The 13,229-nt window shown below is 35.3% G+C and overlaps 1 protein-coding gene across 16 annotated transcripts in view; it reads left to right on the top strand.

Annotated features, from left to right (window-relative positions):
* Positions 1-13,229, top strand: part of Cadps2 (calcium dependent secretion activator 2) — a 526,649-nt gene that overhangs the window by 451,177 nt on the left and 62,243 nt on the right. For 9 of the 16 annotated variants that reach the window (XM_047562675.1, XM_047562674.1, XM_047562667.1 and 6 more), the window contains one exon: positions 11,047-11,188. In XM_047562675.1, coding sequence (XP_047418631.1) covers positions 11,047-11,188 — 142 coding nt within the window. Of the gene's footprint in view, positions 1-11,046; positions 11,189-11,312; positions 11,433-13,229 lie in introns of all 16 variants that reach the window. The other 7 variants (XM_047562660.1, XM_047562665.1, XM_047562661.1 and 4 more) reach the window with 1 other exon arrangement.

Raw genomic sequence — 13,229 nt, forward strand, 5'->3', positions numbered from 1 at the left:
CATGTCCTGTATCATGTAAATCTTCCTCACTTATTGGGTTTTCTTATCCATTACAATTCTTGTTGGTTTCCATTCTTACCACCATTGGGATAGACCTCACTCTCTCTGTGTAGCTCTGGAACATGGCACTGTGAAGAGCACAGAGCTTACCAGGTCACCTAAACCACCCAGACCCCATGGAAAGGGGCCCTTCTTCTGACCATCTTCCTGCAACCCAAGGCTGTTTTGGTCTCCCAGGATCACATGGTTTATACTTTTACAACCTTCTTTGTGTTAAAACTCCAATTCTTTTTCTTTCTTCCCAAAGGGTCACTACTGTATTTTCAAGTTTTAAAACTAAATCTGTAGTTTTACAGTTGTCTTTTAAATAAACAAACACATGCACGCACACATATGTATTACTATATTGGTTTTGGTCACCCTGGTACAGTGTTTCTTACCTTTCTTTGGTTGGTCATGCCTTTGAGAGATGAAATTGTGTGCAACATTGTACTCCCCATGGACATCCCAGGACTTTGACCAGGTTAAGAACCTTCATTCTGGTAGGAGAGGTATCACGTTATAGTAATTAATAACATGGGCTTTGGTGCCAAATAGATTGACATTTCTCTGCCACTTACTACTTGACCTTTGACAATAGCTTAACCTCTGTAAGCTTTAGGCTCTTCATTTGTAAAAGAAGGAAAGTGATAGCATCTACAGGGTCATAGGTGGTGAGGATTAAATAAAATGATAATTCACACATAATAGATGCTAAATAAACATTATAGATATCTTGAGTTTTCAGTCTAAATTTTGTCTTGAGACTTATTCATCTTACACAGGGTTTATTAAACTGAAGAATTCATTAATGTTCACAGTCAAGCAGTTAGTAAAGATGATGAATCATTTAAATAACTCAAAATAATAGAATTTGTTTTATGGAGAAAGCAAAACATTTTGTAGATTTCTTAGAAATTTTCTTGGGGATTCACTACTACAACTTCAGTGTATTAACATTGCTTTTTATATATTTTTAAGAATAATTGAATTATAAGTGCAAATTTTTGGAGCTATCAAAATTGAATCACAAAATTTTAATTTTCTGCTAGTTTTGAAAATATGTCATTCACAAGAGCTTCCTGTTTTGCTCCTGTTTTATAACATTTCTATATAATTAACTACTGAATTCATTATCTTTATGTGCTATTATATTGTACAATGCTCATTCAGAATAAGACTTTTATTACTGCTCTCTTTTGAGCAGTGTCATTTGGAAGGAGAAGGCTAGATCTTGGCTTTGATTTTGTAGTGATTAACAGATTTTTAAAAACATCAATTATTTCTGAGGAAAACAGCTCCTCCATGTAGTGAGATAAATAGAAATGTTCCCCAGTGCCATAATTTCCTTTTGGAACTGGGAGTGCAATGTGATCTAGGGAATTGAAATAGGATGCAGTAACTTTATTCCAAATGCACAAGTCCCTTTTCTTTCCCAAAACCAAGACCACTAAGCAATATTGCAGTAGTTGGTAAACATAATTTTTCTAGCTGTTACTATTACCCTTGATGAAATGAAGAATATTGTTAATAACTATATGTTTTATTACATTTCTTATTACTCAGATGGAGATTTAATTCAAATGTTTCATGTCAACCTCAGCTGTCTCCAAATCTTCCTTTTGGAAATCTATGGGAAAACATTGTCTATCCTTTTAACCACACACCCTCCCCCACATACACACCCCTTGAGAAAAGACCTTTGCATGAAAGCCGTGGTATCACTATTTTTGCCATATTGACCTAATAAAAGTTCTAGTCCAAATCCTGATTAAATACAACTTAAACTAGCCAGGGATACTAGAGACAGGGTGTTCTGAATGTCCACTCTTGGAAAAGGAGGTAATTTGCTGAATAACAGTGTTTAGTTACATAAATGTAAACCTGATAGAGACACAGAGAAAGAGAGAGGAGTGTGTGGTGTGTGTATGTGTCTCAAGCAAGGTATGCTGCTAATTCTATATAGTTCTTAAGTGATTATGACTTATTACTAATAAATAATTAGCAATTAATATTATTGTAGTATTACTAATTACTAATTATCACTAATAATTAGTCTTATGTTTGCTTTTCCAAAATTTAAAATTACTAAGACCCCTAAAACTAATGGAGATATTAATTAGAATTTGTACTTTGTTTGTTGCTTGAAAACTTTGTAGCTGAGGGTTTTTTAAATGGATAATTCAGAGGCTGCCTCCAGTTATTTGCCATTTTTCTTCTATTAAAGTCTTTATGTTTTGATATGTTAAAATAGATGTTTATCATTTAGAGTGTGGAGGGGATCTTAAGCCTCTTCATTTTCCAACTGAGGAAACTTAAGTCTCTAAAATGCCCTGGGCCTGGGCAGCGGCTGGCCAATAGGGGGAACTGGGGACAGAATGGGATTGGAGACCGATCACTTGGCCTCTAGCTCAGTTTCATTCCACAGTAACAAAAGCAGATTGTAGGGTCATTTATCAAATAATACAGCCTTTTTAAGGAACAAGAAAGACTCTCTGAACTCTTATTTTTAACTCAGGAAACATTTATAGGGCAGAGAGTTGTGTGGGTTAGAGGGAGAGAGATGGTTAAAGAGTACAGAAAGGATCAGATAAAGGTATGTATTGTCTCAGCGTACATGTTAGGTAACATCTGTGACAAGATTGAACTAATTAGCAGGGAGAGGGACTCAAGCCCTCAAATTTGGTTTCTATTTTAAAGAGGAAAAAAAAAAAAAAAAACACATTGTTTGGGGCATGTGTCTTTCCTTACAGTTAGTGGTGATTAGAGAAAGTTGTAGCTGTAAGAATCCTTGGAGATGAACTAGGATTTTCCTCAAGGGAAGCATGCCAGCTGCATCACACTTTTAGCAACTGTCCCCAACCTCCCACCCCTCACAGCCTTGCCCACTGATTCCCAAAGCAAGACCGATGAGGAAAACAACTCAGGCTCCTTCCATTTCTGGACATAACCCACTGACTTTCAGCAGTTTCCACCCTGCCTCCTTCTGTCCCACCCACTCCCCACAGCTAAAGAGATAATTAGATGGGCAATCACTTTACATGGTAAGGAAACAATTTTGAAAGAAAGATACATTAAAATTAAGGGAAAATAAATGTTTTCATAATGAAGCAATTAGCATAATAGTTAAACTGTACTAAACAGCTACAAAGCAACATAAATAGAGTCTACCCTGGCATACTATTTTCCACAATGGTCCTGAGAATAGGAATGGCAAGTGACCGCTTCTGACAAATGAAAGCCATCTGCAAATGGCACAAATGATTTCTTTCAGCACTACTGAAAGGCAAACCCTTGGAGCTAGTCACCTTTTAATCTGTGGATATGCTAGCAAGTGGCAAATGACCATTCTATTGGGAACTGATTCCCAAGTGAAAAATACCACAGTGCTTCTTCTTTAATTAACAGCCTTTTCACATTGCTAGCACATTAAAGCCATCCCGAAGAACACCCGTGCTTATATAATCAATGTCACAGTGTCTCTGCCTAAACGAATAATAAATGTTCAGGCTGTACACTAAGTGAAAGCCTGTTCTCCAAGACTTTCACCTTCATAAAGATGGGCTTATAAAAATCAAAAAAGGGAAAAATTGGAATGTGGTCTCATGAGGATAAAAAGGCTAGTGTTAATAATTAACAAGGAGAGCGAAGTGGAGTCAAATTAGCCATAATAGAGCCCAGAGTGACTGGCAAAGTCACCTCTCATTATCAAAAAACTCATTAAGAAATGAAGAGGTGGAAATCCCGCTGGGTTATTCTCACACTTAGGCTGTATCAGAGATTATTTTTCAGATTTCTTTCAAATGAAGAACTGTTAGGTCACTGTATTGTATATTAGGTTAATCTTCAAGCTTTGAAATATGGAGGGCTGACATCTACATGCTATCCCACCTCCGGTGCTTAAATGAGCTGTGCATCTGAAACTCACGGATGGGTGTTTATGGATACCTTTGTGTATACATATACTGGGGACAGTACAGAAAGGCATAGCTTCCAGATAATGGTGAGGCTGTGCACCAGTAGAGTGTTATAGACAGAAACTTTGCAATCATGGCATGACCACCAAAATGTGAAAATTTATTTAACGCTAATCAGCACAGTTGATTGAATTCAAAATTGTATATCTGAATTTGTTTTACTGATCAGAATAACAGAAAAGCCAGGAAGCACTAGCCTTTTTTCCTCAATTGAATTCCATAAATCAACTCTAGTTTCTTTACTACTTATAGACATTTGATTTAACTTAAATCTGCTTTTTATATTTTCTTAGGGTTTAGTGGCTGAAAGATAATAACCTCTAAAATGCCCCTGTGACTTTCACAGCACATTTATAGAAACATTTATAACTTCTGAAGACCATAGTCATCTTGAGGGCTGTTGATCATATTGTTCCCATTAATAGGGACAGATATTACAGGGCATAACCCCAGAGATCAGAAGACAGTGTGTAGATGGAGTGAGATTACTGATTTTTACATTTGGCTTTAAAATTAAATAATCTCATAGAATTTCGATACTATGAGACTTCTTAGTTTATCTCCACCCTAAACGTTGGTTAAAATTTATATTGACTTTTTCCTAAATTAATCCCATAACAAACAGGTGCTCAATGCTGACAATTTACAAATCCCAGGAACCTTGAGTAAATAAGAAATGATCTGCCCTTGCAAACCATAAACTCTATAAAAGATACAAACATGTATATACCTCTAACTACATAGTGCAATGGATTGTGTAAGTCAGTGTGAATAGCATCCTATGAAGTTTTTCATCATGGTTTTAAACATGTTATATTTTAATTTATCACCCCCAAAATAAGAAACTCTATACTATCTGCTTTCCCACTCCTTGTCACTTTTTCTCCCTAGACATATGTGCTTATATATGTGTATGAATTTATGCATTTTACACAAGGGTCCTGAAGGAAAAAGGAGAGCTGGATGAGGTTTTAGGATGTTACTCTGCTAGCTAAGGTATACATTAAATTTTAGTAACTATATAAAGTTACTTAACAAATTTTTCATTAAAAGGAAAATAAAATACCATGTATTTTCTCTTCTGCTTAAAATTAATGGGATGCTCTTGGTTTCCTTATGAGGTGGATTTTTATTGATATGCAACAAGCAGACATTTATTGAGTGCCTACTTAATGTGCCAGATTCTTGGTTGGGTGCTATTCCTGGATCTCAGGGTGTTTTGTTTGGTTTTGTGTTTCCTTTTTCATACTGCTGTTCTAGCTACTGTTCTCCTGATTTTCTCCTGAAACCCATATTTATATAAATTTCCCATGGTAGGTATCTTTCTTCATTATATGCACTTGCCAATATGGAAGGGAACTGATTAACTTTCACACTGTACATGACTTGCTTAGGGCTGATACAATTTATAGTCCTTTGAATTATCATTGTTTATTGCAAAGTCTGTTGATTTTATTGTGGTTGGTTTTATTCTGTTTTGTTAGTCATGAAGTACTCATTCCCTTTTAAAATACCTAATTCAAACTCTAGGAGGAAAAAGTCATTCTTACTAGTAATCCTCAAATGCCAATTGGAAAGGGGTAGAGTAACTTAAAAATGGGTTGTATGGTTTCAAGAGTCAGTAATGTATTTTTTACTGTTAAAACAATGCATGAATTCTTTGGATTATTCATTTTAACCAGTGATTTTTATATCAGCAATAGTTATTAATTAGATCATAATTGAAAACCTTACTATTAAAAACCCATGACAAGTACTTTTGTAAATCTATGACTTTTTGGTATGTAAATAATCAACACTGATTTATTAATTATTGGGACTGTCCAAAATAATTGGGCCTATCTGCATCCAAAGTTTAGCTTTTATTTAAGCCTTTTGCTTTCTGTCATTTCTAATTGTATCATAAGGCCTGATGTCATTGATACTTCATTATTTTCTGACAAGTTAATATTTGGAAACACAGAATCGAGGAGAAAGAAGTGGTTATTTTGATCAGCAAAGTAGGTGCTGATCCTCAACTTACATTGTTGGAACTACTTTTTGAGGCTCTAGAGCAATCCATTTTACTCCCACACCTCAGGTGTAGTGTCAGAAGTGTTCTTAGATGAGGCCACACTGGGAATTTGCCTCTTCCAATGCATTGTTGCACTGGGGCCCTGTAAAGGCTTAATTTAGACAAGTGACAGCCCCCAATCCTAACCCGTCCTTATTAAACCAGCTGGAGAAGATGGAAGCACTCATTCTGGTGCCTCAGGCTACATATTAAGAGGGGCTTTTTGTCAGTGTCTGGTAGGAGTAGGGTGCAAACTGACATATGGGCAGCTAAGAAAAAGAGCATACATTTACACAGACAAGCACCGAGCAGTGTGTTTCTGTAGCCTTGCCTTTTGAAGCCAAATGGTCTCTTTCCTTTCTTTCCACCACCCATGTGTATTTTTCATTTTTTTCTCATTTCTCCTCCCATCTTCCTTTCTTTCTACATCTCTCTATCTCCTCCTTTCTCTCTCTTGATTATCAAAGAAATAATACTGTCACCTTTCTCAAACTTTCAAATGTGGGTTTATGAGTTGATTTAAAAAAAATATAAAGGAACTGTCAGCTAAAATATGAGCCAACTTTTAACCAGAATTCAAGATTAGTTGTAATTCATAAGAAATATAGGTAATCTCCATTTTCTCCAAATTCTACAGAAAAAAAATCATTGCCATTGAGACTGCATGAATGACCAGAGAAAACCCTCCTTTTGCCACATTTATTAAAATAAGAGACATAAAATAAGCAATTTTTATATCCAATAGAATTTTTAGCCCTTTGATTATTCAGTGTAAAATATTTTATATAAAATATGAGGGGCTATACAGGTCTGAGTAGGTTCTATAGCTGCCATTTAATACAGTCTTCTGAGTTAGAGTTTTCTTAGTGTTGTGTTCAAGTAGTCATTCACCCAGCAATCATTTAAACACTTGCTGTGAGCCAGGAGCTTGGCTAGATTCTGAGAATACAGACAGGATCCCTGCCTCAAGGACCTTGTATCCTATAGGAGGAGAGACAGATGTCAACAAATACAGAGGCCACTTCAGTAACAAGGACCACAGTGGAAACCTGTGCAGGGTAGGAAATAAACAAAGGAAATCAGTAACTGGGCCGGGGGATGACAGATTGAAGCATTTCTGAGAGGATTTAAGGATTTGAACTGAGTCATGAAAATCATTATTACTGTACCACAGGAAGTAGGGGACTCAGGCAACAGAAATGAGTGAGTGAGGTAATCTTAAAATAGATCTTGGAGGGCTTTCCGACCATGCCAAAGCTCTTGAAGTCTGTTATGGCTATCCACTGAAAGGTGATATTCTTTATAAGTGGCATTAGCAGTTTAATATTTTAGCAAGCCCCTCTGCTTGAGATTTTGAGAAGATGAATTGGTAGAGGAAAATGTCAAAGCCCAAATTTCAGTTAGAACATCATTGCATGAGTCAAGACAGGAGACAGGAAGACTAGAGTACTGTAGTAGTAGTGGTGATGAAGAGAGAGAGAGAGGACATGGTCAGACACAAAGACCACAAGATACTCAGATCTTGATTGCTGATTGGATGTAGGACACAAGGGAAAGACTGGTGGTCCCAACCTCCATGTTCTTCTGTAGTGCTCAGGTAGAAAATATGTATTTTTACTCTGAGGATGGGAACACAAGAAGAGAAGTTAATTTTTTTGTAAGACAATGAATCCAGTATGTATCAAATATATCCAAAAACAAGTGTTCTTGCTAGAAATACATTTGAGTAAACTCCTGCTTAATCTTAGAACTATTTTAACATTTAAAAACAGGGAGTGTCATTCTTTTTATATGCTTATTTATTATAAGAAAAAATATAACTTCACTGCCAATATACCTAAATTCTTAAAAGTTTAATATAGTAGCTTTTGAATTAATGAGAAACAATGTTCATTTGTCAGGATAATAATTTGTTATGTAAACATGGGCTTTGGTCTTGGTATAGTTAAAAATAATGACAATACCTATCAAGATGGAAAGCCAAAGATTCCTTATATTTTTTAATAATGGTAAATCAGGGCTCAGGCATATATTCTTGTTGTATGGCAACATAAAACTTTCCAGCTTTTAGTAAAGATTGTATTATCAGCATATTGAATATTTCCACATTGTTAACTTATTTTTTTCAGTCATTGAATGTAATAGTTTTCTCAACTTTTTTCTATCGTAACTGTTTTCTTTCAGAATTCTAATCCTGAATATCTTTAAATGCATCTAAGAAATAGTATCATGTGTTAGTCATTTGTAAGATTTTTTATTACCTATAATAATTTACTACATTTATAGGTCTTGAAAAATATCTTAAGGTATCTTGATGTGCTGATGTTAGGTCAGAGGATCAGTACATGGATAGATGATTAGACAGGCAAATAAATAGTTTACGGTAACCTAAATAAAAGAATTGTTATATTATAATCTGTAGAGTTTATCATGGGACTTTCATATCAAATCCTGGTTTTACTGATCAGTGACTAAGTAACCTTAAGCAGTTATCCTAAACTCTCCATGCCTCAGTTTCTTATTGACAATTTTTTTTAAAAAAAGTAATAGTTCTTCCTTCATAGAGTTTTTGTGATGATTAAATGAGAGTTCAGTATCCATCTTAGCACTATTCTTGGTAGTCCAAAAATGCTAAGAAAGAGGAGAATGGATAAAAGTTATTAAGTAAAGATTGAATAAATCAGATTTCCATCTATTTTTAAATTTGCCTATCACAATGATCTAAATATTTTGAGTCAGAATTTTCATCCTTACTGTTTAGCATCCTCATTTAGGTGGTATTTGGTAAAAGTAACTGAATTACATGATATAAAGTACTTTTCTACCTTTATGAATCTCCAGGAATAAATAAAGCTTCTTTCAGTATGCTAATAGAAACATCATTAAAATAGTATTAGTCTTCTAAATAAGACATTTATCATTAAATATGATTATTCCACTTTAATGGGAAATCTATTAGCATCTAGATAAACCAGAAGAGGTGTTTTACCCAGAAAAAATAAGACTAAAAAGTAAAAGAAAAAATTTGTGTTGCATGTCCTCTGGATTTAGAATTATTTCCAATACTGCTTTCACTTGTCTGTAGTTGTCCAGCCTCTGACAAACTTCAGAATCATGTAAATATATTGCAGACATTTTCATATATATGCCATGGTGGTAAATGTCATGTCCTTTGCCCAAGTTTTACAGCACTAAGCTTTTAGTATAGTTTTGCCCTAAAGAAGATACTGTGGGAAGCTTACATAGTTTTGAATATAAGACAAGACTATTGGGGTTGCTAGTAATTAAATTTAGTGACTGTCAGCATTCGTAGCTGATCAAATCCCTAAAAGTAAAAAGCCTGCTAAGAAATGTTTTCCACTCTTCCACCTCTACCACCCATTCAGAGCCACCTTTATCTTGTCCACTGCAGTAAAGAACTGAAGCTTCTCTGCCCTAGTCTTGGGTATATGACTTCATTTTCCAATTAGCAGCCAGAGAGGTCATATCATACCACTCCTCTACTTAATAATAAAAATTATAAATCTTTCCAATCCACCCTATAAAACCCAACTCCTCACCAAGTCCTAGGATCTAAACACTTCCATGAACACTCTTACCCCTCCCTTACTCCACTCATCCTTCTAGAAGAACACTGGCTTATTCCTTGATAAAGTTTTGTGCTGACTGTTTCCTTTACCTGGAAATTCCCCTTCCAAATTCTTCATGGGAAACTCTTCTGTTATTTAAATTCAGTTAAAAATGTCCTCTTGAAGATAATATCTTTCCTGACCATGGGGTAGATTTTTTTAATGTGCACATTTTCACTTTGAGAAATATTTGCAATTTCTAGCACTACTGACCAAAAAATGGCAAATTCTTTATTGAATATTACTTAACATTACTTAGTATTTTCCTACAGAACCTCCATTCTTTCTAGGTGCAACTTAGGCTCATACTGGCCTATGTTTCTATTAAATTGTATCCTGAACATAGAATGAATCCATCTCCTGAAGGAGGTGGGTACACTTGGTCCAGTATTCTTCTCCCAGCAGCACAAATCCTAAAACTTCTCCAATTGCTTTAGGTGGAAAATTCCAAACTACAGTTCATTAAAGGCTAATGAAAAATTGAAAACAATGTATCTGATGTACTGCTTTTTAATACAGATCTGGAGGGAAAAGGGAGGTACTGGGAAAGGAAATTGACCAAATTATTTGGTCAATTTGTTATGTCGTGTACATGTGTAAATATGTAGCAATGAACCTCTGCATTGTGTATAATCATAATGCACCCCAAAATAAACAAGCAAATGAACGAATAAATACATGTATGCTGGAACTGGGCATGTGTCTCAGAAATAAAACTCCTGCCTAGCATGGGAGAGGACCTGAGTCCTCTTACACTGCCAAAAGTTAATTTTTTAAAAAAAATATAGATATGCAAAAGTAGACAAACAAAAAAGAAAATCCACAAATAATTAAAAAGTTCATAGATCAGAATAGATACTCCAAGGCCATAGTCACCTTCCTAGTGAATGAAGCAAGTGTAGTTCTTAGAAGTAATGAAATCTGCTTTTTAGAATTGGACAGGTTTGTCACTTCTGTGATATGCAACCTAGCACAGGGATTCTCTCTGCTTAATTGCTGCACTTACATGTGTCAGGACCTTCTGGGGAGTCAGCAGCTCCCTGGAATATCCAGTAAGTGGTCATGTATCTACGTGTTAAAACTCTTAGAAAGTACAATCGTAACATCTGCCAGGGACATTTTTATAGAAATATAATCTATTTTTATTTTGACAGTCATATACGAAAGGCTAAGAATACTTTGGGGTCAATTTCCATGATATGATATTCAATATTGAGAGAAAAATTATCATCTCTATTGTATCAGTTCTCCTGGATCAGAGACTCTTTCAGAAAAAGTTGTTACACCCCTGCTATCCCAGTGGCTAATATTCTTCCTCTGACACACTGTTTCTGTTTGGCTATTTCAGCACTTTTATGTAATGGAAAGTTTCACAAACACTTGCAAGAGATCTTTGTGCCCTTGGTTGTCCGCTACGTGGATCTCATGGAGTCTTCCATCGCCCAGTCAATTCACAGAGGTTTTGAGCAAGAGACATGGCAGCCTGTCAAGTAGGTATCTTACCTAGTGTCCACAGAGCATCTGCCTCTCAAGCCTGACCTTATGACTTTACACATGGCCATCTGTAGTTATTGCTTATGGTGGTCCCTTCCCACGTTGTTTGTTTCTTTACAGGAATATCGCCAACAGTCTTCCCAATGTAGCTCTTCCAAAAGTTCCAAGTCTGCCTCTTAATCTTCCACAGATTCCTAGCCTTTCTACTTCTTCATGGATGGCTTCTTTATATGAGTCCACGTGTGTATCCCTCACTTATTTCCTGGTGGTGTGTTAGCTACTGCATGGCCTGGGCTGTGTTTGTGCAGATGTGTTTAGATTGCATGGCATTTATCATCGTTGGTTGAAAAATACTATGTTTTTGGTTTTATTTGTTTGAGTCTTTCAAGCTATTAAGCTAAGCTGAGCTTATCGATGATAAATGATGCAAGTTGAAAAACCACACTGATTTGATGTAATTCACCTGTGATCTACAGAACAGGGGTCATTTTGTGACCCACGTTGTCAACTCTTCCCTAAGTGATATAACCACAGTTCTCCTTGTATAGTGTGATAAACATATTTTAAGGGAGCTTAGGTTTAGCTTTCTTACTGCCCACATAATTTATCTTATGCATGTAGAAAGCCATTATAAAAATGTTTTCAGGAATATAATCTTTTCTGTTTATTTTTGCCTGAATGTTAAAAGAAACAGTATTGTACCTTGCAGGGAAGTCCTTTCTTTCCCAGCAGCAGGAAGTTTTATTTTTGTTTCTTTCATGTATCAGTTGGCACATGTTTATCTTTATACATTAAATAAACATTTATTAACTGCACATAGTGATGAGCCTGCCCACTGCAATTCAGTAAGTAAGAGTCATTAAAGTTAAGTTATTGGCTTTAAAATTGATCAGGTCTGAATTTAGATCTTAGCTTATTAATCATAAATCTGTCTTAGCCTCACTTTCCTCAGCTCTAAAATGATTATGGCACCTAATTTAAAGATATCTTTGTAGATATTGGAAAAAACTATAGGAAACTTCCTACATGTCCTAGGCTTTTAATAAATAATGAATATAATTGGTACATCCTAAGGACATAAGAAATAATTATTACTACTGCTACATACTATTATTATTGTGATAACTATCACCAGTTCTTCTCATTTTAAGTTATAACTGTAAAGGTTTAAAAACTATGAACCTCACAGCAAGCAAATTAACTAAGTAACTACTTCACAAATGTAAAATCTCAAGTAGGCAGTAACATCCTTTGCCCAAGATATCACATGAAGTCACAAAGAATAAATATTAGAAGGAGAAAAATAATTTCCATTTATTGAGAGCTTACTCTGTTCTTGGTACGGTGACACATTCTTTATCTACAATTCTGTAAGGTAAGTGCCATTATCTCCATTTTATAGTTAAGGAACTCCAGCCACAAAGATGTTAAGAAAGAAAACTTTCCCAGTGTCTCCCAGAAAGTAAATGAAAGGCAAAATTTGAAGTCAGCTTGCTTGATTACAAAGCCCTTATTCCTATTTAATTTTTTTTCTGCTTCCAGAGAACAGACTGTTTAAAAACTTACTAGCTTTCTCTCTACCCCATCAACAACTGTCAACTCTATACCCAGACTAGTGAACATACAGACAACAAAACAGAGGGAAAGACCAAGAAAGAGAACAGCTTGCAAAACAGCTTGGCAATATCTCTCCAAGTTAAACATCACCATTGGACTTATATTGCCAGGATATTATGTTACATGTGAATCTTTCTCTTACAGGCAAATGCTTTGGGCCATTGTAGTATGTAGAGTCGTGTGTGTGCGTGTGTGTACTCAGGAATTAACTACAAAGTGTAATGAACCTTTCTAAGTGTATGGGTTTGGTACTTCTTTACGCTATTATGTAATTTAGTTCTTCTTCCTCATTCTTCATTAATTTCACATCCTTGATTTTAACCAAGAACACAATTATGGGTACCATTCTATACAATTTAGGTTTTGGTTATTGCCAATTTTTTTTAGCTTTGAGGTTTATGTGAACCACAAATCCCTTAT

Source organism: Sciurus carolinensis, chromosome 8 (assembly GCF_902686445.1).
Source record: "Sciurus carolinensis chromosome 8, mSciCar1.2, whole genome shotgun sequence".
NCBI classification, from domain to species: Eukaryota; Metazoa; Chordata; class Mammalia; order Rodentia; family Sciuridae; genus Sciurus; species Sciurus carolinensis.